Here is a 22,139-nt window from a genome sequence, read left to right as displayed (position 1 = left end):
TTTCTAGAGCTACAGCCTCAGCAGCCTGAGGTTGTGGGTTCAAACCCACACTGCTCCTTGTGACTGTGGGCAAGTCACATTAGCCCCCCCATTGCTCCAGGTACAGTAGATAGATTATGAGCTCACTGGGACAGACAGGGAAAAATGCTTGAGTACCTGAATAAATTCATGTAAACCAGGCTGAGCTCCCTTGAAAATTGAATAAATACATGTTTTTTCATACACTGTACAACTAAGTTCTCTAGTCTGTTGCTGAGGCAAGATGAGGTTAAAGTAATTAACAAAATGAGGTTCCTGAGGCACATCCTGTAGACCAGTGTCCTGCAAACTTTTTGGCAGGCCAGCACACTCAATCTGATGCCCTAGCCGGAAGGCAGCTGGAAGTCCATGGATGTTGACGCAATGATGTGTGATGTCATTATGTTGATGTCCTTGTATGTGCAGAGGCCCTCCAGCCATGACTTTGAACCTGTCACTGCCAGTGGAGGATGCTAGAGGAGGGGAGGTGTGAGGAGAAGAGAGATGATGGCGCCGATTGTCTGCCTACAGGATCTTGCTCTCGCCATGAGAGGTACATCCTGTCAGCCCACACTGGCGTCTCGTTGGGGCAGACCTGGAATCTGCTGCATTACACAATTTGCAATAGACAGCTGTAGCCAATCAGCTGCCACCAGCGCCTCTCCTCCGCCCTGGCATCTCTCCTCTCTGCGCCTCTTCTTTTTCTGCACCCCCCACTGGTGGTTCTGGTCCTCGTCTGGAGGGCTTCTACACAGGTGCAGATGTCGATGGAATGATGTCATGCATATATGTGACATTGCGTCGACACCTGTGCACTTCTGGGTGCCCTCAAACTGTGATGCCACTTGTGTGCCGCAGCTCGCAAAGTTTGAGAGATACTGCACTCTTCTATGCATAGTGAGAGTGGGGGGGGGGGGACACCCGGGGCAGTGATGCCCCTCCCGCCACACCACTCCCCCCAGCCCACTGTATCTCTTTAAATCTTTGCCAGCGTGAGCAGCTTCTCCAGCCTGCTGCTTGCGCTGGCATTAGTGTTACCTCTGACATCACTTCCTGGCCCCGTGACCCAGAAATGATTTCAGAGGGAGCCAGGCCAGCACAAGCACCCCTATTGTACACCATCCTTCTATATTTACTATATTATAAAGCCCAGAAGCAAGGAGGACAAGCCAAACCCAAAATGTGATACTGATTCTGAAACAGTACGATATCAGGCAGCCTATAGAATTAAACCCACTTTATTAAGACAGGGAATGTAAAACCAAAATTCTTACAGAGACAGATATATCTCCAATGAAGGACTCAAACTTTATGAAAGCAATAAAAATATACCTGTTCACCTAACTCCCTCGCCCATGAGTCATAGATTGCAAAGAAATGTATATTGATACAAGATTCTCGATATGTGTCGCATTAGGATGAAAACTTGTCTTGTGAAAAATCTTGCCCTGTAGGGCTGCTAGTGGACAACTAAGGCTTGCTTTATAGGCCCTAACCACAGGTGCTAATTGTTTTCAAAGTAGGAGAGGAACAAGTTGGTGAAAAAGACATTTTATTTGCCAACAAATAAATAAAGTACAGGAACTGGGTAAAGCTTACAGAAGGATTCTTCGCTAAAATTGCTCTTAGCAAAGCTGAGGGAGATGTTAGACTTAAAAAAAAAAACAGCACAATGTACAGTATATGATGTATATCTCACATATATACAGATTGCATTTCAGCAAATCATGGCAACAACAGATAGGCAGCTCTTCCATGAAACAAAATGCATTTTGGCTAGAGCATAACACATTTCTGCATTACGGTAAATGTGTCTAAGGCCGGTATGTAATAGTTTCTCAGGCGGCCAGGTTCTCAGAGTTCATGGCTTTAAGCTGCATCGCTCCTAACTCTAGAGCAGGGGTTCTCAACCCAGATCTCAGTTTTTAGGCTATCCCCAATGCACTTGCATTCGATGGAGGTAGTGCATGCAAATTTATCTCTTGCAGATGCATTGTGGGTATCCTGATAACCTGGCTCGGTGTGTCCTAAGGACAAGGTTAAGAATCCCTGCTCTAGAATTTTGCTACAATGCCTCAACAGTGAAGGAGGGGGAAAAGTGGAGACAGTGGTGTGGTGTGTCCGGGGGGGGGGGGGGGCAGACTGCCCCAGGTGCCATCTTGGTGGAGGTGCCGCCAATCCCCACTCCACGCTCGTGCCCTCCCTTCCTCGCCCACCATACCTCTTTAAAATATTCGCCAACACAGCAACTCTTCTAGCCTGCTGCTTAGGCTGGCCTGGCTCCCTCTGAAATCACTCCTGGGGTCGTTTGGCCAGGAAGTGATGCCAGAGGGAAAGCCAATGCCAGCATGTGCAGCAGACTGGAGAAGCTGCTTGCGATGGTGAAGATTTAAAGAGGTACAATGGGTGAGGAGGGAAGGGGGGTTTGGTGTGGAAGGAGCAGGGGAGTGGCACCACTGCCCCAGGTGACCCCCCCCCCCCCCACTACACTACTGTGTGGAGAGCAGCAATTTTTAAAATAAAATGAAGGCTCATGGTGCCAGAGCCTGTGCCTATGCTAGTTCTGACTGAGCTGGAGAGAAGAAAAGGGGGGTGGGAGGGGCAGGAATGTTCAGTGAAACCAAAAATTAAAAGCAGCCTTATTCCTTAAAGGCAATTTTAAAAGTTCCCCAAACCTACAATAATGCAGTAGTTTCTGCTAAAGGGTTAATTGGCACGGTTCCCTCCAATTACATGAAGCTCAGATTAATATTACACTTCTCCCTCTGTATTTGCGGGGGATGCAGGCAGAACATAGCTGTAAATACAAAAAAAAAATGCAAATAACTTTTTGCATGTTATTTGCATTTTTTCGGTAAAATAGACCTGCGATTTGCTCCGTACAATGCCGGGAGCAGCAATTTCCTTCAGGAATCACCGGGAGCAGTGATTTCCAATGTGAAACGCTGAGTGCAGTGATGAAAATTAGGGGACAGAGTCAGCAGCCGTAAAATCGCGAATAAGCTAATCCGCAGATACGGAAACTGCAGATACGGAGAGAGAAGTGTAGTTATTATATTCTGTTTTGCACTGGGAGGAAAGAAAAGATGTGTGCCTTTTCTTTTAACCGTGTTCCTCCTTTAGTTTCTTCTTCAGTTCGTGCTGTGTGTCTTAATGAGAAGAGTTTTCAGAAACCTTTAAACTTTAAGCTCCATCTTTCTTCTAGTACAGTTGCATTTAAACTGGGCTTCAGGATTTTTAAACTTATCCTGCTCTACAACCAAGTGGGTTTTCACAGTATCATTGAATATACTCGGGCTACCTTGCCAATCGGAGTTCATACATTTTCAATGTGGTTATCCTGCAAGCCTGACTGGCTGTGGGATTATCTAGATAGAGCGGGGAAGTTCTTCCCTAATTATGTTGAGTGCCTATAGCAATGGTTCTCAAATCTATCATGCTGTGAAAGATTTGTATACATTGAGAACCATTGACCTTGAACAGTGGCATAGCGAGGGATGTTGGTGCCAGGGGTGGTGGTTTCCCCCGCCCCCACTCTTCCCTACCTTTTGAGCACCCTCCACCCCTGTACCTCTTGAAATGTTCACCAGTGTGAGCAGCATCTTACCTGTTGCGGCAGCCACAGCTCCTTTCTGATGTCACTTCCTGGTCCTGTGACCAGGAAGTAACAGTAGAATGGGGCTGAGGTTGGCGTGAGCAGAACTTGGAAGATGCTCACACCGGCGAACATTTTCAGCGGTACATGGGGGATAGAGAGGAGAAGAGGTGCTGGTGCCCCTCCCCCATGAGGTAGTCCCCCCCCACCCACCCTACTACGCCACTGTCCTTGAATAGCATTTAACTAGTAGTTTGTTCCTAAATGTCCTTCATTAGCCAATCAAAACCTGATCTTGGCAGATTGCATGGCCTCATCCGTTCTCTGCGGTGTTGGTTTGTATTTATCTCTGGGTAAGAGGAAGATCCCGAAAGCCATCTGAGAAACGCGAAAGTTGATTGGGGAGAAAGGGAGAACTAGTCTACCATCCACTGTTTCTGCGCATTAAGGCATGACCTTGCACTGCATAATACATCTCGGTGAAAGTCAGTGTTCCCACGGTGACCTCGGAAGGCCCCAGCACCTTGAAACCGCAGTTGGAGTAAAATGGAATCAAGAAGTCTTCACACATCAGCATAGCCCGCCGGATGTAAGGGAGGCAACGGAGGTACTGGAGATAGCGCCACATCAGGATGGAGCCTTTGCCCTGCTGGCGGAAGGTGTGATGTACTGCCAGCACATGGATGTGAACAGTAGTTCCATGGGCTTTATGCAAAGTTAAGGCATCCTGTAGAGAGACGGCAAAAGCAGTGTTTAGTCCTTTCCTCTTAGTGTGATGCTATCCACTTTCCTCCTTAAGCTTTGACTGTGTTATGGCAAAGTTGGCCTTACCTAGTGCTTAACCAGTGCTACAGATGCAGAAGATAGCAGCATTTATTTTTGGTATTTCTGACTCCTATTTTTCATTTCCTCTGTTTCTCTCAATCGTTATTGTGCTAATTAATTTAAGAATCTTAATTAATTCCTCCCCATGTAGAGGGGGTCAGATTCTATAAATGATGCTGTAAGTTCAATGGTGGTAGGTACTGTACCGCCGCTGGTTTTAATTGGCAGGGTAATTGACCGTGCTGTTAAATTACGATTTAAAAACTCATTTTAAAAAAAGTAGGCGCCAGTACAGGGGTGGGCAACTCCGGTCCTCGAGGGCCGGAATCCAGTCAGATCACTAGGTGGACTCTGGAACTTCAGGAAGGCCATGAAAACCTTCCTCTTTACTAACCCAGCGCCTTAAAGTCATTCACTCTGAAATGCCACCCAGTCAACACACCTACGCCACCTAATCTCACCAGATGCTACTTAGTACATATGTTTTATTGTCATGTCTATATTGTAAATCATTGTCATGTCTATATTGTAATTTATGTAAACTATGTCATCTCTGCTCTGTCTGGATTATTATGGATGTACTTTGTAACCCGTTCTGGGCTCCTTTGGGAGGACGGGCTAAAAAATTGAATGAATAAATAAATAAATAAATAAGGTTTTCAGGATTTCCCCAATGAATATGCATTGAAAGCAGTGCATGCAAATAGATATCATGCATATTCATTGTGGATATCCAGAAAACCTGGCCTGCCAATAGATCTCGAGGACCGGATTTGGGCAGCCCTGGTCTAGATCAATGGTTCCCAAACCTGTCCTGGGGGACCCCCAGCCAGTCAGGTTTTCAAGATATCCCTAATGAATATGCATGAGAGAGATTTGCATATAATGGAAGTGACAGGTATGCAAATCTCTCTCATGCATATTCATTAGGGATATCTTGAAAAGCTGACTGGCTGGGGGTCCCCCAGGACAGGTTTGGGAACCACTGGTCTAGATGGTGCCTAAGGTCAAAGTAGGTGTGGTTAGTGGTGGAGATGACCTTAGGTGCCCCATCAGATGCAATTCTCAAAAGAACTTAGGCATCTGCAATGTAGGCCCAGTTAAACCCTGGCAAACATCAACATTTTCTGGTAGGCACCATTGGCCATGATTCTTTAAACCAGTGGTTCCCAACCCTGTCCTGGAGGTCCACCAGGCCAATCGGGTTTTCAGGCTAGTCCTAATGAATATGCATGGAGCAGATCTCTGTCTCCCAGTGCTGACAAAATAAAACACTTTCACTTATTGCTGTGATGACTGGTTATATGGATGGGATCTAGAGACCTTGAACCGGACTGTTTTGGGTTGCCCAGAGATACTGGTTACTGCTCCAGAGTGGCTGGGTCTTTCAGTCTACTCTAGTCCCATTAATGTCTCTGAAAATCTCATTTTATTTCCATCCCTCCACCCCCCTAGTGCATAGGCAATCTGCCATTTATGGAAACTTTCAAAGTGGTTTATTTGAATAATTTGGGAAGGGAGAGCGAATGGGGATTTGTATATTGCCTTTTTGTGGCTTTGGCATTTCAAAGTGGTGGGCACAGGAGGATTAAGTGACTAGCCCAGCACTGGGATTTGATCTTACAACCTCTGGGTGTAGAGACAGCAGCTCTACCAATGAACCACACCTTCCAACCTTGGCCAAAACCTTCTGCTTGAACGTTTGATATTTCTGTTTCACAGCTGTGAATATTTCTGTTTTAATTTCAGTGTTTCACTGTGTGGTTTTTGGGGGGATAGTCTTCTTTCCTGTTTGAAGGATTGTCAAACCCCTCTGGGTGTCGCCCCTCTTTCCTGACTGAGGGGCTTCCAGGTCTGTCCTTTCAATGGCCCAAGTTTGCAGAATCTAAAAGTTTCAGTAATTGTCATCTCCTTAATCATTCACCTTTCCTTCAGCTGGAGTTCAATGTTGGCAAGATAATGGCTGTTACAATGGGGCGGCACTGCTACCCTTCCCTCCCTTATTTTTACAGACAGTTCCTATTTTAGAATTCTATGTAACATAGAAACATAGAACATAGAAGATGACGGCAGAAAAGGGCTACAGCCCATCAAGTCTGCCCATTCTGCTTACCCACCCCCTGTCTATGCCCTAATGATCCCACATGGATATCCCATTTATTCTTAAAGTCTGGCACGCTGTCTGCCTCGATCACCTGCACTGGAAGCTTGTTCCAATGATCAACCACTCTCTCTGTGAAGAAATACTTTCTGGTGTCGCCATGAAATTTTCCGCCCCTGAGTTTGAGCGGGTGTCCTCTTGTGGCCGAGGGTCCCTTGAGAAAGAAAATATCATCTTCCACTTCGACACGTCCCGTGAGGTACTTAAATGTTTCGATCATGTCTCCCCTCTCCCTACGTTCTTCGAGAGTAATTCCTCTCTTTATCTCATCCTCCCCTCCCTTTACATTCTGGTTTACATAACATATCTTCAGAAAATGATGGGATTACCTGGTTGAGTTTTTCTTGGTCCCAGAGCGATCCAATGACAAAAGCCACCAGTTGACCTTCTTCAAACCAGCCCAAGGAGAGCTCTGGGCATAGATTCAAAAAGTGGCGGACTTCATCCAGGTAGAGAGGACAGTTGCCCGAAACAGAAATAAAAGCTGGAGAGAGAGAGAGAAACATTTAGTTACCCCATATAGAACTATTTCTAATTAATTACATGTCCAAAGCACATTAGAAACAAGTTGATGGAGCCCATAATATTTGACTGCAGAAACAAGGAAAATAACTCTGATCATCTTCATATTATTACGAGTTAGTGCCAATGTGTATGAAACTGTATGACTGTTCAGATCAGAATCTTAGAAAGAGTGCTTTGAAGACAAAATTCAATAATAGGCCGTTCTCGTTACATGATTTGTCTTCTACTATCTCAAGCTCAGTCCAGTTATTTCTGGTGATGTTAGATTGGTATTAGAGAATGACATGGGGGCAAATTTGTCCCCGTGGGACCTCAATTTCCCCACAAGTTTTGTCCCTGCCCCTGTCTCTGCCCCATTCTTGTAAGCTCAGCCTTAACCGCACAAGCCTTATGATTTTAAAGTGTTTGAGGCTTGTGCAGATGAGGACAGAGTTTAGGCATTGGTGGAATGAGGCATTATGACATCACAATCTGAGCTCTAGAATGTTGCTACTTATGATTCTAAAGTGTCTGAGGCATGTGCAGATGAGGACAGAGTTTAGGCATTGGTGGAATGAATTTAAAGTGTTTGAGGCTTGTGCAGATGAGGACAGAGCTTGTAGGAATGGGGCAGGAACAGTAAAATAATTTGCGGGGACGGGGAAAAATTGTTCCCGTGTCATTCTCTCGTTGGTTGTTCCCGTGTCATTCTCTAGTTGGTGTGCAAATGAAAATGGGGAAAATGTTGAAAATTTCTCATGATGACACCCTGCTGGATGAAGAATGTCAGTAAATCATTTCAGGGTGTGATTATAGATAAAATGATAACCTCAATCATCCATAGAAAGCAATAAAATACTAGTAAATATAGCTACTGGTTCTCTATGGTTAGAAGTTGTTGCATCCTCCACCATGACTCAGCATCTCTCTTCACCTTGCCTGCAGGAAGTTTCCAAGGCATGAGCCTATCTCAAGCCCCCTACCTTAACTAATGGAATGTTTCCCAAACCAGCTCTGTAACGATGCCGGATAGTGGGTGGAGGAAGGGACCAGCATCTGAGCCACCCCAAGGGAACATCTTATTTCCGATTGGTGCAGAATCCTCGAGTCACTAGTGGCTGGCTTACTAGCAGGGGAGGAATACAGCCCAGCTATTTTAACCACACCCCAGGACTCAGGTCAGTTCCCTTGTTCCTCAGAGGTGGCATTTTCACCCTCCTTTGTTTAATTATGGGCATGTTGTGACATCCAGTCCTGAATTTGTTCTTTAACATTGTAAGCAGTTGTTATATGGGTAGTGTTTGTCGCAGCTAGCAGGAACCTAAGCTAATTTTCTATATGTGAGGTAGCAATTGGCCCTCAATTTCACATAGCGTTGAAATTAAGATTTTATGGGTCATATGACACAGCATAGTAACAAGGAGGTCCCAGCTGGTTTTCTGAAACCTTAGCTGCTTTTGTGAGGCTGAAAACAATGGTAATTTGGCGAAGGCTCACGCTACTTAGCTGTCATGGTGGGTAGCAATGTTTGATTTATTCATGTTTTTTGTGTTCACACTGTTATTTGTATCACAGCTCAAGTAATGGTAAATTAAGTTTTTAATCTAATTTTTGAACAGTAAATGAAGCTGCGGCCTGTTTTTTTGTCCACACTGTAGTCTTTGTTCATTATTTGCTGGTTAATGTTGTTTACTTGCTAATAGGTACATTTTTGGGACAACTAGAAGCAGGAAGTAGAAATTATAAAGGTGGTAATAGGCTTGTCAAAAAGGGGGCCAGTACAGATGTCAGCACATAGATTAAAGGCATTCACTGCTCCACATGATAGGCAGATGTACTTTCAACCCTGAATTCCAGAGAACCAAGTCCAAAGGGTTATAACCAGAAGTGGGAAAGGATTCCATGGAACCTGCAAGTTCTAAGGAGATGACTGAAAGGAAACACGTACATAAGAATTGGCCTACTGGGAGAGATCAAAGGTCCATCAAACCCAGTATCCTGTTTCCAACAGTGGCCAACCCAGATCCCAAGTACCTGGCAGAAACCCAAAGAGTAGCAACATTCCAGAGCTCAGATTGTGATGTCATAAAGCCTCATTCCACCAATGCCTAAGAGCCAAACTCATCCGTGATGTCACAATGGCTTGATTGTCCTATACTTGGCTCACATAAGAATGTAAGAACTGCCATACCAGGACAGACTGAAGGTCCATCAAGCCCAGTATCCTGAGGCAGATTTGCATGTCTGTCACCTCTTATGTTCTTATATGCCTCAGGCATATTCATTAGGGATATCTTGAAAAACGGACAGGCTGGGATTCCCCCAGGACAGGTTAGCATCTGGATGCCCTAATTCCATTATACTGTAGAATACCAACATAAACTTGCATTGGTGTAACTAAATTTAAGCATGACCATTTTTGCCAGGTCTTTGGCTGAAATACACGAGCGGGCTTACGAGTCATCCCCGGTGAACATGCATGAGGCAGATCTGCCTGCCACCTCTATTATTCGCAAATCTGCCTTTTGCACACTCACCAGGGACAACCCGAACACCCAGCACTGACCAAGCAGCAAGTTAGCAGAAAGCAGAAGAGCAAAGCCAGCAGCACAAAGCATGCAGCTGAAATTAAGTGAGACAGCGTAGGCTCACTAATGAGACAGCCTGACAAACTAATTTGCACAGGCCGACGAGGTAAATGCTCCGATGCTCACAGAATTCCTAGGAGTGTCAGAGCATTTACCTCGCCGGCTCACGGTAGAAAACTCTACCGCGGCTTTGCAAAAGGAGCCCACTGTGAATAAAATATGCCCAACTAATAGCCCCCTCTATAACCTCTTTCAGAACATATAAGAAAAAAGTGTAGTGAGTTTCATTCCGTGTATATGTCATGTCTGTCTGTCCAAGTTAGATTGTAAGCTCTTCTGAACAGGGACTGCCTATAAATGTCAAATTGTACAGCATTGTATACGCCTTTCAGCGCTATAAAAGTGATTACTAATAGTAGTGTACAACCCATGTGTATTGCTAGAGTTAAGGGAAGATTAAGGCAGAGAATGTTCTGCTACTCATCTCTAGAAGAATAAATTATTTTCACTAAGATCACATTTGTTTAGATGGAAAATTCTATCCCCCCCTTTCACAAAGCCATGCTAGCGGCTGCCATTGTGGTAACTATCCCGAAGCCCAGAGGGATTTAAAGGGCTTTGGGGGCTTTTGCAGCACGGCTTTGTCAACGAGGGGGGTATATGTTGCTAAATTAAAGTTTCATAAAATTGGACGGAATTAATAGGTGAATTCTCTTATTGAGCAGGGCTTATGTAAGACCATTGTCCAATATTTTCTTTGGATTATTCTCATCTTTTTAGATACTGTAATGTTTGATTCTGTTCTCCCCTTCCATGTTCCTCTTTATTACTAAGATTAGGCTGAAATGATTATGCCTGGATTGTGAAACATTTCTGTTTCAGGAGTTGATATACCTTGTATGGTATAATAAAATTATCAATAAAAAAGAAAAAGAACTGCATTGCTTACCCATTTACTGATGAATTAGATTTAAAGTAGCTATGAGTTACTTTGAATTTCAAGACATTAACCCCCCCCCATCCCCTTTTTATGAAGCCGCGTTAGGATTTGGTTGTTGTTTTTTTTAAATCACAGGCCGCAGTAATAAAAGCTCTGATGCTCATAGGAATTCTGAGGATGGAGCAGGCTATAAATATTTTAAATAAATATGAATACGAGGGTGGTTTGAAAAGTTTGGTAAAAAAGCAAGTTAAACAATGTAGTCTCCAGCGAGGGCTATACACTTACGGTCTCTTTTACAAAGCCACGCGGCAACAGCCCCGAAGCCCTTTAAATCTCTATGGGCTTCGGGGCCATTAGCGCAATGCAGCCGCTAGCGTGGCTTTGTAAAAGAGGTCGTTAGTCCGGCGAGTTTCCAGTTTTTCATATCGTAGGAAAAATAGCTGATGAAAAAAACTGGAAACTCGCTGGACTAAGTGTATAGCCCTCGATGGAGACTACATTGTTTAACTTGCTTTTTTACCAAGCTTTCCAAACTACCCTCATATATGTCTAAAAGATACCGATGTATCTGTATAATTGTCAAACAGATGTACTCAGGAGCCACAAATGGTTAACATAATTGAAAGATATATTCTTTAAAAAGAAAGGCATGTCTAAGAGTCAGCTGTGTTCCTGAAAAAGGCTGAAGGATTTTCCATTAGCAAGTACAGAAGCAGAAATGAGAGAAAGAGAGACAGAGAAGAGAGCTCTCACCTTCTCGTTCAATCTCAAAAACACTGATGGCATCTTCTGGTGTAAGGCATCGGAACTCGCTGGCGGGGAGTGTATGCCGCCTCTGGCGGACAGGTGAGCGTCCAGAGGACCTCAGATGAGTAAGTTTCAAGAAGGGAAGAGCACTGAGAACAGACATTCTGGAGAAATGTCTGCTATTTATAAGGAAATCGTCTCTTTTTTTTTTTTTCTTCTTCTTTTTTTAAATTGCACTTATTTCCATATTTTAGATTTGTTCTTGTGCGGTTCGTTGACAACCGGAGAGACCTGTAAACAGACATATAGAGTCAACTGTTTATATACACAATACAAACACACATTCGCCATACTTTAAAAGCCAGCAGGGTACAATTATAACAGAGATGGGAGGTAACCGCAACAGTTCATCATGGAAATGACGCATTAGGCAAACATGAAATTTAAAAACAGACAAGCAGAAAATCAGGAACCGTAGAGCTGGTGGGCACTTAGGGGCACTGTGATGGATCAGGAAAACAAAAGGAGCATTTTTCACAAAAGCAGCCAGGCCATTAGGATTAAGAGGCGAGCTGAGATTCACTGGAAAAGGGTTTGAAGGTCACCAGGAAACATTTCCTGATGGATTGGCCTGGTGGCTCAAATTGTACATAATTCTGATTAACACTGCATATGATTTCTCTGGTTTGATGCCAAGGTCAGAACCTCCACTTCCCGGACTGCTGAAAAGGCATCCGTAACAACCCCCAGGGGGAAGGAGATGCAGTTATGGCATGGGTGGGACAGAGAGATGATAAGAGACCAAGATGTGAGCCACTGGAATCAACTGCCCCCATAGATCAGATCCCTTGAAGGACTCTTCAACTTTGCGACAGCAATAAAAACATAACTTCCATGACCGATGGATTACAAAGAAATGTATATTGGTACTAGACCGTCGGTATGTAAACTGTTAGGATAAAAATGTGTATTGAAAAACCTTGCACTGTAACTATGGCAAATTGTCTCAAAGTCCCTCCTTGAAGGCCGCAATCCAGTCGGGTTTTCAGGATTTCCTCAATGAATATGCATGAGATCTATGTGCATGCACTGCTTTCAGTGTATATTCATTGGGGAAATCCTGAAAACCCGACTGGATTGCGGCCTTCAAGGAGGGACTTTCAGATCCCGGCAAGTGTAAACTGTGTGTTATGTATGTTTAACCTGTAACTCGCTCTGTACACCGCTCTGAAGTCTGAATAGGCGGTATAACAAATAATAAACTTGAAACTTATTCAGTGCTTTATATAAGCCTTTCAAAAATTGTCAGTACTTTAAATTTTGAAAAGCTCACATTTAAGCACAGATAAACAGGTGCAGACGTGTGCCTTCACTTCGGGTTTTGCTTGGACTTGCGCATATGTTAGTTTCTCACTTAGCACTTAAAACTCGCATGGATTTCCCTTGGTTTGTAAAAAAAGACAAAACTGACAGTTCAATCTGATGAGACATCCTCTCCTCAAAACCCTCAATGCTGCCCCTTACCTAGGGTTCCCAGACGTCTGGATTTCCCTGGACATTTCCTCCTTTACAGGGGCAGGGTGGCATTAGGGGTAGGACTTGGGGCATAATGGGGCGGGGATGGGTGGAACTTGGTGGGCGGGCCTAGGGGGGGTCCGGATTTTACTATAGTAAAATCTGGCATTAATTTTTCAGCATTAAGAGGCCATCATATCTTTCTGTGCAATGCAGAGCTACCGCCTGTGCATTAAGAAAGAATGCTTACCTTATTTGCATCCATTTCAATGTATTTCAATACAATATGCACTCAAGTGCGGGTGTTAACATCTGTGCTAAATTTAACTACATATTGTATTGAAATGGATGTAAATAAGGTAAGCATTCTTTCTTAATGCCCAGATTCTGTAAAAGATGTCTACAGTTAGGTGCCTGAGGAAACTATGTGAAACGCGAGTCTAGGGGTTGTTTGGAAGGGATTTGAAGTTGGGATTCCATTTTAAATAGCAAAGGATGTCAGTTATTTGATCAGCCAACATCATATAAGGATAAGTGAATATGCTGATGAAGCGTTTTATGTTACTTTTGTGTCTATAAGGGCATGTGAGCGATTCCTGACCGGGTTTTCCAGGAACCCTGCACATTCACCCAATCTGCACACATAAACCACTTTAGAAGGTGCAACAAAAGATTTTATTTTGAGACATCTACCTGAGCCCATTCCCTCATAGGCCCAAGAAAGGCAAAGATATACTTTTAACTTTTATATCCCATGGCTAGTGCAGCAGCCTGTGCACTTTAGGCAGTTAGCCATATCACATTCAGTCTAGCAACCTCAGCTTTTGGTCAATTTCCCCAGTTTTCACAGGTTTAAAGCACCATAAGTCTGGTTCCTACTTCACTTGTTAAATAATCCAAACAGAAGAATATTTAGAAGAAAGAAATCCCTTTTCTCCAAAAGTCTCAACTGGCTTCAGCTCAGCTGCCACACCCCAAACACAGGACAGCCACATTTAAACATGCAGGTTCAGTTTACAGAGGTCTTGGATTAGCTCACCTCGCTAGTATTTTCCTGGATGGGTTCTCAGCTAGCTTTCTCACTCCAGTCCTCCCCAGGGCTTGAATGCAGCTACGGCTAAGGAAGGTCTCTCTCCTTCAGTATCCTCTCTCTCTCAGGGGACCTGTCTGAAGGACTCTCCTTTGTGAATCCTGCCCCCTATCCCAGGGAACCTCCCTAAAGGACTCTCATTTGTGAATCCCTCCCGAGTCCAGCCCCCTGACCCAGCAAGGATGCATTGTTAAATTGTCTTAGCACTGAGCTGTAGAGCCCAGTGCATTCTGGGACATATAGTCCACTCAAGTCTTGGGCTAGCAGCCCCTGCTATATAGAGGTGGAATGGTAGCATTAGTGGAAGATAACCCCTTACTCTTCTACAGGGCGGCATGGGACTGTGAGGATGTTCTGATGGTCCTGAGGACAACCTTTGCTTATATTCGTTTGAATTAAGCATATTGGTTGTGGGCCTGAGCATGTCATATTTATACATATATAAAATTGTTAGTGATTAACTATTGAAATTTGTGAATGGAGTGGATGGAATAAAACACAAGTGAATGAATGAGTTAAGGTCCATGAGTTTTAAGCTTCAAATATTCATCCTATTGGTACTTTTCCCCTTGAACTGTGACCAATGCATAACAGATGTGTAACAAATGGAATACGGAACAGACGGTACACAACCATTTCCTAGGCTGCAATTAGATATTGGAATGTTCTTTTTTGCATTTATTATCAGGCTGAAACAGACGGCAAAGCTCTGGTTTTAAAGTGTTGGGTTGGATTGTTCAATATACCAGAGTGAGTGTAATAACAGACTGTGTAATAACAGGGTTGCTATTTCTTTTTTTTTTTTAATTACCAGGAAAAACACTAACCTGCAGTGATCACTGGAAGGTTAAGAGCAAAGACTCATGGTGCGAAGAAGGGGCCCATGGATTAGTATGTATCAGCGGGGAGGGGGGTAGCAGGGGGGAGCAGACTGCCCTGGATGCTGCCTTGATGGGGACATTAGCACCTCTCCTCCTCTCTGCCCCCCCACTCCTTCTCACTCCTCCACCACGTGCGTGGAAGGTTTAGCGGAGATGATTTCTCATAATTCTTTCACATTTAAGCAGTTGCATAATAAGGGGAAGGCGGGGGGTGGGGGGAGTTCACCCTGGGCACCTTCTTGGTGGGGGTGCCAGTATCTGTCCTCTCTGCCCCCCCTTCCCCCTCCTTACCTGCCCCTTCCCTTCTCCCATACCTCTTTAATGTTCTGGGTGCGAGCAGCAACCCCAACCTGCTGCTCACGCCAGCACTGGCTCTTCCTCTGATGTCATTTCCTGGACTCGCACCTAGGAAGTGATGTCAGAGGAAGAGCCAATGCTGGTACGAGCAGAAGGTTGGGGTTGCTGCTCACACTAGGAATATTAAAGAGGGCATGCACACATGCAGCAGGAGGGAGCGGGGAAGGAGCGGATGGGGGTGGGGCAGAGAAAAGGGCGGGAGAGAAGCACCATCGCCCTGAGCGCCTCTCATCTTCACTATGCCACTGCATTTAAGTGCTGGTTTTGCAAGAGAAAGAAAGTGGGTGCAAGTTATAAACACAGGTGGTAAGCAACAGATGTGCACATGTCCAAACAAAACTGAAAGTGTCAGCACACATCAGCACCTGTTCTGCGCCTCTCAAAAAATTCCAAGTGCAAACTGTGCTTGTGACATAGATGAAGGCTCAAATAATGTGTGGTTATTAATTTAATGTATTTTGTTTTCGTGACAGCTTCATATTTTTTTATTTTTTTTTTGGGACATGTGCACAACAAGCTGCGCTTATCATGGAACCTTTTGCACACGCATCCAGCAAACTCTCCCCACATTCGCTGTAGGCAAATTTTATGCACAGAAGTCATATAATTAACTTATTGCATCCTGCAGTATTAGGCTCATGGTAGAAGCCACATGCCCAGACATCCATGCCTGGCACTACCACATATGAGGGGCCGCTGAAATATTCTCAGCCCAACCAAAAAAGAGAATTTTGTGGAGCCATGAAACTTAACAAGTTATTCCACACTTTCCTTAACACTTTTCTTTTCAATGATATGAAATTAAATGAAAAGTGTGGAATAACTTGTTAAATTTCATGGCTCCACATCATTTTCTTCTTGGATCGGCTGAGAACTTTTCAGCAGCCCCCTGGTATTGTGATGTCATAATGCCTCATTCCACCAGTGCCTAAGAGCCAACCTCATTGGTGATGTCACAGTGGCTTGGTTTTCCTATGCTTGTGCCAATTTACTAGATGCATTTGCCTCATTGAAATGTAAAGTGTGAAATAAATTGTGAGTTTCATGGCTCCACGTCATTCTCTTCTTGGTTGGGCTGAGAACTTTTCAGTGGCCCCTCGAACTCTGTCGGCCCCTTACTAGGCACCTGAGACAAAGGGAGATGAAATGACTCGCTCAAAGACTCAAAGGGAATAATTCTCTACAGGTCACATAAAGAGGTGCTGGGGTGCACTAAGTGTGAATGCTAGACAGCAATTACATGTGTAATTGAAGTTATAGAATACTAGTGCATGCCAACATTAGGTGTGTGAGCATCTTTGGCAGCTCAATGGTCAGTGTAAATACTCAAGTCAAACTGTAAGCAGTTAGGTACATAACCAGGGTTACCAGATTTTTTAACGCTAAAATCCGGACACCTGACCTCGCCACCAAGCCTGCCCAATCCTGCCCAGTTCTCCCCAGCTCCGCCCACAAACCTCTTCTCAGCTCGGAGCCGCATCTGGAGGGCCTCCGAGCATGCGCAGATCTGTTGCAATGATGTTGCGTGCATACGTGTGATGTTATCACGTCACACCCGCGCATGCTCGGAGGCCCTTCAGATGCGGCCCCAAACTTGAAAACCCAGATAAACTGCTGAATTGTTAAAAATCCATCTGGATACTCAGACAGTCTCTAAAAAGAGGACATGTCAGGGTCAGTCCAGATGTCTAGTAACCCTATGCGAACTGATAACATTCTAGAAAATGTATGCAAAAGTGCTAGACATGCCTCTGACATGCTCATGCCCCTCCCAAGTTCACACAACCCTTGCAGTTGCATGCTATGGATTTTACAGTGCATCATATGGAATATTGATTTTAGGGCTAGATTCACAAAGCAAACCGATCGTGTATCGATCAGTTTGTGACCCCTTTGCACCCTGATTTCTCTCCGGCCCGATTCACTTACCTCTCTGTTGACCATCCTCCGATCCTCGCATGCAAATGAGGGTAATGGCATGCAAAGTAGGCAGGGACACGATTCACTAACCAAAACCCTGCAACACCGACTGGGCTGGCTGATCACAAACAAGCGACTACTGAGGACCAGTCGCTCATGCCCTTTCCGACTGCCCTGCCAATCTGCCGCCCTGCTCTCTGCCCTGTCAGTCCTGATCTCCTGCAGCCCCGACTCTCCCACCCTTCCCCGCAGTGCAAGCCCGTGGTTTTAACCCGTGGGCTTAAGCGGGTTAGAACCACGTACTCCAAAAAAGTGAAAAAAAAGAAAAAAAAAATCTCTGCCGGGCTCGGAGGTCCAGCACATGCACAGATCATCTACAGATGGTCTGCGAATGCGCTGGGATCACTATAGAGAGATCCGGGCAGGCAGATGGGGGCGTTCCTCTGATTGCCCCATCTGCATATTGTAGTTTGGGGAATCCATCGGACCTGCCCAGATCGGGCCCAGATCGGTCCCAATTGGGCAGGTTCATGAATCTAGCCCTAAGGGCAGTTACATGTTTAGCCACTAATCTCGCAATTAGCCCCAATTATGAGTTTCTAACACCAATTAACAGCAATTACGTTACATGCATAACTGCCCTTATTCTATAATTTGTGCACACAACTTTGCACACCAAGAATAAAATTGGGCATGAATGTTTCTACAATTAGGGTGATGGTGGGACAAGTGGGATTTGAACCCTAACCTTCCTGAGCCCATTGATACTGTAGATGGAGGATAGATCAGACAGAGAACATTTGATTACAATAATTATCTGTTCTAAGCTTTCAGTTTATTTCTTTGCCAAATGGGGCAGCGGCAGCTCAACAGATCTATAATGCTAGCTCAAACAACTGAATCTTGAGTGTAGTGTCTCCAAATGAGTTAGTTTTGCACATACCATATCAGTAAGCCGGGCAATGTTGGCCACATCTCAGCCCCCTCAAGTTTACTATTCCTGCTCACTTTAATACTAGCAGTTTGCCAATGAAAGTTTCATTTTTGGAGTTTAGGGAATGCAATAGTGACTCTGAAAACAACGGTGAGCCTTTCGGGATCCAACTACCACATTTTCTCAGACTGATTGCATTCATAAGAACATAAGCAATGCCTCTGCTGGGTCAGACCTGAGGTCCATTGTGCCCAGCAGCCGCTCACGCGGCGGCCCAACAGGTCCAGGACCTGTGCATCCTCTATCTATACCCCTCTATCCCCTTTTCCAGCAGGAAATTGTCCAATCCTTTCTTGAACCCCAGTACCGTACTCTGCCCTATTACGCTCTCTTGATACTTAAGGATCTTCTGTCGGGGGGGAGGGGGGGGAGGAAAGCAATTTATCAGGGAGTACCTGTTGGCTGAGCATTTAGAACTGATTATTTATATAGGAATGAATGTTTTAAGAACATAAGAAGTTGCCTCCGCTGAGGCAGACCAGAGGTCCATCTCACCCAGCGGTCCGCTCTCGTGGCGGCCCATCAGGCCCACTGTCTGAACAGTAGTCTCTGACTAATTTTACAAATTACCTCTAATCCTATCCCTCTAACCTTACCTCTACTCTTATCTGTACCCCTCAATCCCTTTGTCCTCCAGGTACCTGTCCAGACCCTCCTTGAAGCCCTGTAGCGTGCTTCTGCCTATCACATCCTCCGGTAGCGCGTTCCATGTATCCACCACCCTCTGGGTGAAAAAGAACTTCCTGGCATTTGTTCTAAACTTTTCCCCTCTCAATTTCTCTGAGTGCCCCCTTGTACTTGTGGTTCCCCATAATTTGAAAAATCTGTCCCTGTCCACTTTTTCTATGACAGAGTTTTTATCAAATTTATCTATGGCCTTTTGGGATATACTGTACCTGTGGACCAAGTAATTGTCATAACTATATGTCTTGCTCAGGCTCCTATTCAAACAACTGTGCTTTCCAAAGATATAAATTCTGTTTGAAGATTTTTACAAAAAGATTCTATGGTACTTTTTCATATTATAGAAGCATTCTATTTAAAGCAACAGGAATGCAAATATAATTTCTGTGAGTCTGCATAGAAATGTATGAAGGAGAGCAGAGAAAGTTACTGCGCAAGTGATATAGTATACAAATGAGATTTCTACTCCGCACATCAGTTTTATTCTGGTACAAATTGTTATATTTTTTTACTTTGCTGGACTTCTGCCGCCAAAGTCTTCCTCTTTTCAAGAAAAAAAGACCAATCATGCATGCCATGAAACAGTCTTTTTTATCTTTTCGCTGGGCACCTCACATGTGGCAGAGGACTTTATGTATTTATTATTTTTGAATTTCAAAAATTCCTCGAGATGTAGTTGTGTGGACCTAGCCACATCTGGAAAAATCCGGATGGGCTGACCACAAAACTGAGAATATTTATTCCGGAAATATATATTTTTTTAAACATATATTTTCTCCTGTTCTATTGAAAACTTTACAAGGAGGGTTGCTCTAGTACAGTGGTCTCAAACCCATGGCCCGTGGCCCACTTGCGGCCCGCCAGGCACTATTTTGAGGCCCTCGGTATGTTTATCATAATCACAAAAGTAAAATGAAACAATTTCTTGATCATATGTCTCTTTAGCTATAAATGACAATATTATTATTAAAACTTAGCCAAAAGGAAAGATTTATAAACTATAAAGAGTTTTACCTCATACAAAATTGTCATTCCTTTAATAAGACATTAACTATTTTCTTCTGAGGCCCTCCAAGTACCTACAAATCTAAAATGTGGCCTTGCAAAGGGTTTGAGTTTCAGACCACTGCTCTAGTAGAAATCTCCTCTTGTGAGGCTTCAAGAAAATCTGTTAAGTTCAAAGATTCTTTGGGACCCTCCTTTGCATTTCCATCAACAGTCTCAGCTTTTGGTACTGACACATATCTACAATCAGAAATAATTAATTCTTCAACTTTATCCCAAAGCAATATCTCCTTCAATATCTGCGTAATAATATCTCAGAAGACAGTAGATAACAAATAGGAAAATTCAATAAATGTAATGTCTTAGCTCTCATTCAATTTTCAAGAAATTCTATGTATAATCAGACTGACTTTATCAATCGGCTTCCTCAGCTTTTATTAATTAGGTAAATTAGAAGAAATCTGAGACAGTCTGGCATCCAACTTGTCAATTTTTGTATCAACCTCTTGAAATTTTTCCACTGTCTGTTGAGAAAAACTGCTTAGCTGTGGTATGGTAGTCTTTATACAGGCAACTACATTGCAAGGAATTTTTGAAATTAAAAGATTATTGCATCTTTGGAAGGTAATTTGTTTCCTTCATTTTCCTAGAAGGCTCGAGTGGGCGGTATAATAAATTTTAAATAAACTTGAAACTTGATAACTTTACAATCCAATAGATAGATATATTGATTTTGTTCCTTCTCAGCCTGAGAGATTGCTGATTGAAAAAGAAGTTTCTGTTGTGGGGCAGGAGATCTAAAGAACAAATTAGATCTAGAATGAAGAATTGGTTAGAAAGAAGGATGGGGTCTATATTTTCTTTTTATAGTAGTAATTGCTAAAATAATTTCTTGTTGCCTTTTCTCGTTGATGCGAACTATGTATTTCACTTATTTTATTTCAATTGAAATATGTAATTAAATAACGATCAATAAAAAAGATGTATTTATTAAAAAACATTCACTTACTAGGCAGGTAACAAATCACATACACAATGTTCAGAACACAAAACCATAAGTCCTCTAGAACAGACAAAACACGTTTCTAAGCTTGTCATATAATTTGCTCTACATTTTAATCCTGTTTTTCGATTACATAATTACCTGCATCCGCTGCAATGAACTTGCCTGTTTAAATAGCCATTCTTTAATTTTTATGAAACCTAATTCCAGTAAAAACTCCTGATTAAAAAGCCATGCTTGTAGCTTTTTCCTGAAACCAGTGAGAGATACTTTGGATCTTCCAAAGAGAATCCAGCAATAAAAATCCTGACAGAGGTGCAGGCACTTACCTGAAGGTAATATGTAATTTCTCTGAGATCTTGAAAAGTGATGATTTTCTTTTATATTATAAAAGAAGGAATTTCAGAAAAGACAGTCATGAATTTTGACTTCCCTCCTGTCGATACTCCTCTTTGTGCTATGCGGGCACCCGAGTTATTTATAGATCACGTGGCAAAGCTATTAAGACGTTTATAAAACCTCAAGAGAGCAACAGCGTGCCGGATTTAGGATAAGGAGCTGTTAGCCGATTGCCTAGTGTTCTGATTATTGACTCAATGTTTGACCCCCCCACACACACACATTCCCCGAAAATGGTTTCAGAAGTGAAAGGAGAATGTTTCTCTCCCTATGATCCCGCCCCTCCCCCCTTGAGCAACGCGCATCTGGTAAGTCTTTCCTATCTGTGCCCTTCTCTTCAACTGCCTAAACTAAACTAAACCTTAAGTTTATATACCGCATCATCTCCACGGAAGTAGAGCTCAGCACGGTTTACAAGAACTTAAAAATGAGAAAAGGTAGGAAAAGGTTTACATATGTTTATAAGTTGAGTGGAAAAGTAAGGGAAAAAAGAAATTACATGTTAGAGAAGAGCCGGGTTTTTAGTTGCTTGCGGAACTGCCAACTCCAGACTCCGTCCCTTGCTGCACCAAATGCTTGGAACAAGCTGCCTGAATCCCTACGGCGGGCTCCGTCTCTGGCAGTGTTCAAGGCCCATTTAAAAGCCCACCTCTTAGGAGAGTGCTTTTGACATCTAACCTCTCACCTTGGGTTCTACATCCCCTACCCTCTATGACAGTGGTCTCAAACTCGAACCCTTTGCAGGGCCACATTTTGGATTTGTTGGTACTTGGAGGGCCTCAGAAGAAAATAGTTAATGCCTAAGTCTTAATAATAATAATATTGTAATTTATAGTTAAAGAGACTTATGATCAAGAAACTGTTTTATTTTACTTTTGTGATTATGATAAACATACCGAGGGCCTCAAAA

The 22,139-nt window shown here is 43.5% G+C and overlaps 1 protein-coding gene across 1 annotated transcript; it reads right to left on the bottom strand.

The window, feature by feature from the left end:
• Nucleotides 1-3,839: 3,839 nt before the first annotated feature.
• AANAT (aralkylamine N-acetyltransferase) lies at nucleotides 3,840-14,131 on the bottom strand. Its single transcript, XM_033959791.1, has 4 exons — nucleotides 13,936-14,131; nucleotides 11,388-11,672; nucleotides 6,929-7,083; nucleotides 3,840-4,340 (listed from the first exon to the last, which is right to left on the bottom strand). Exons 2-4 carry the CDS (start codon nucleotides 11,542-11,544, stop codon nucleotides 4,035-4,037), a joined length of 618 nt encoding a protein of 205 aa, XP_033815682.1. The 5' UTR covers nucleotides 11,545-11,672; nucleotides 13,936-14,131; the 3' UTR covers nucleotides 3,840-4,034.
• Between the last annotated feature and the right edge of the window lie 8,008 nt (nucleotides 14,132-22,139).

The sequence above is a fragment of the Geotrypetes seraphini genome, chromosome 10, assembly GCF_902459505.1.
Source record: "Geotrypetes seraphini chromosome 10, aGeoSer1.1, whole genome shotgun sequence".
NCBI lineage: Eukaryota > Metazoa > Chordata > Amphibia > Gymnophiona > Dermophiidae > Geotrypetes > Geotrypetes seraphini.
The sequence above is the reverse complement of the archived record's forward strand: the minus strand, read 5'-3'. Positions and strand labels throughout refer to the sequence as shown.

Excerpts from the sequence above, each read along its gene's own strand:
- AANAT (XM_033959791.1), bottom strand. The coding sequence starts at position 11,544 with ATGTCTGTTCTCAGTGCTCTTCCCTTCTTGAAACTTACTCATCTGAGG. Across the intron at positions 7,084-11,387 it reads TTTTGAGATTGAACGAGAAG|CTTTTATTTCTGTTTCGGGC; the intron begins GTGAGAGCTCTC and ends CTCTCTCTCCAG. Across the intron at positions 4,341-6,928 it reads ACCAAGAAAAACTCAACCAG|GATGCCTTAACTTTGCATAA; the intron begins GTAATCCCATCA and ends GTCTCTCTACAG.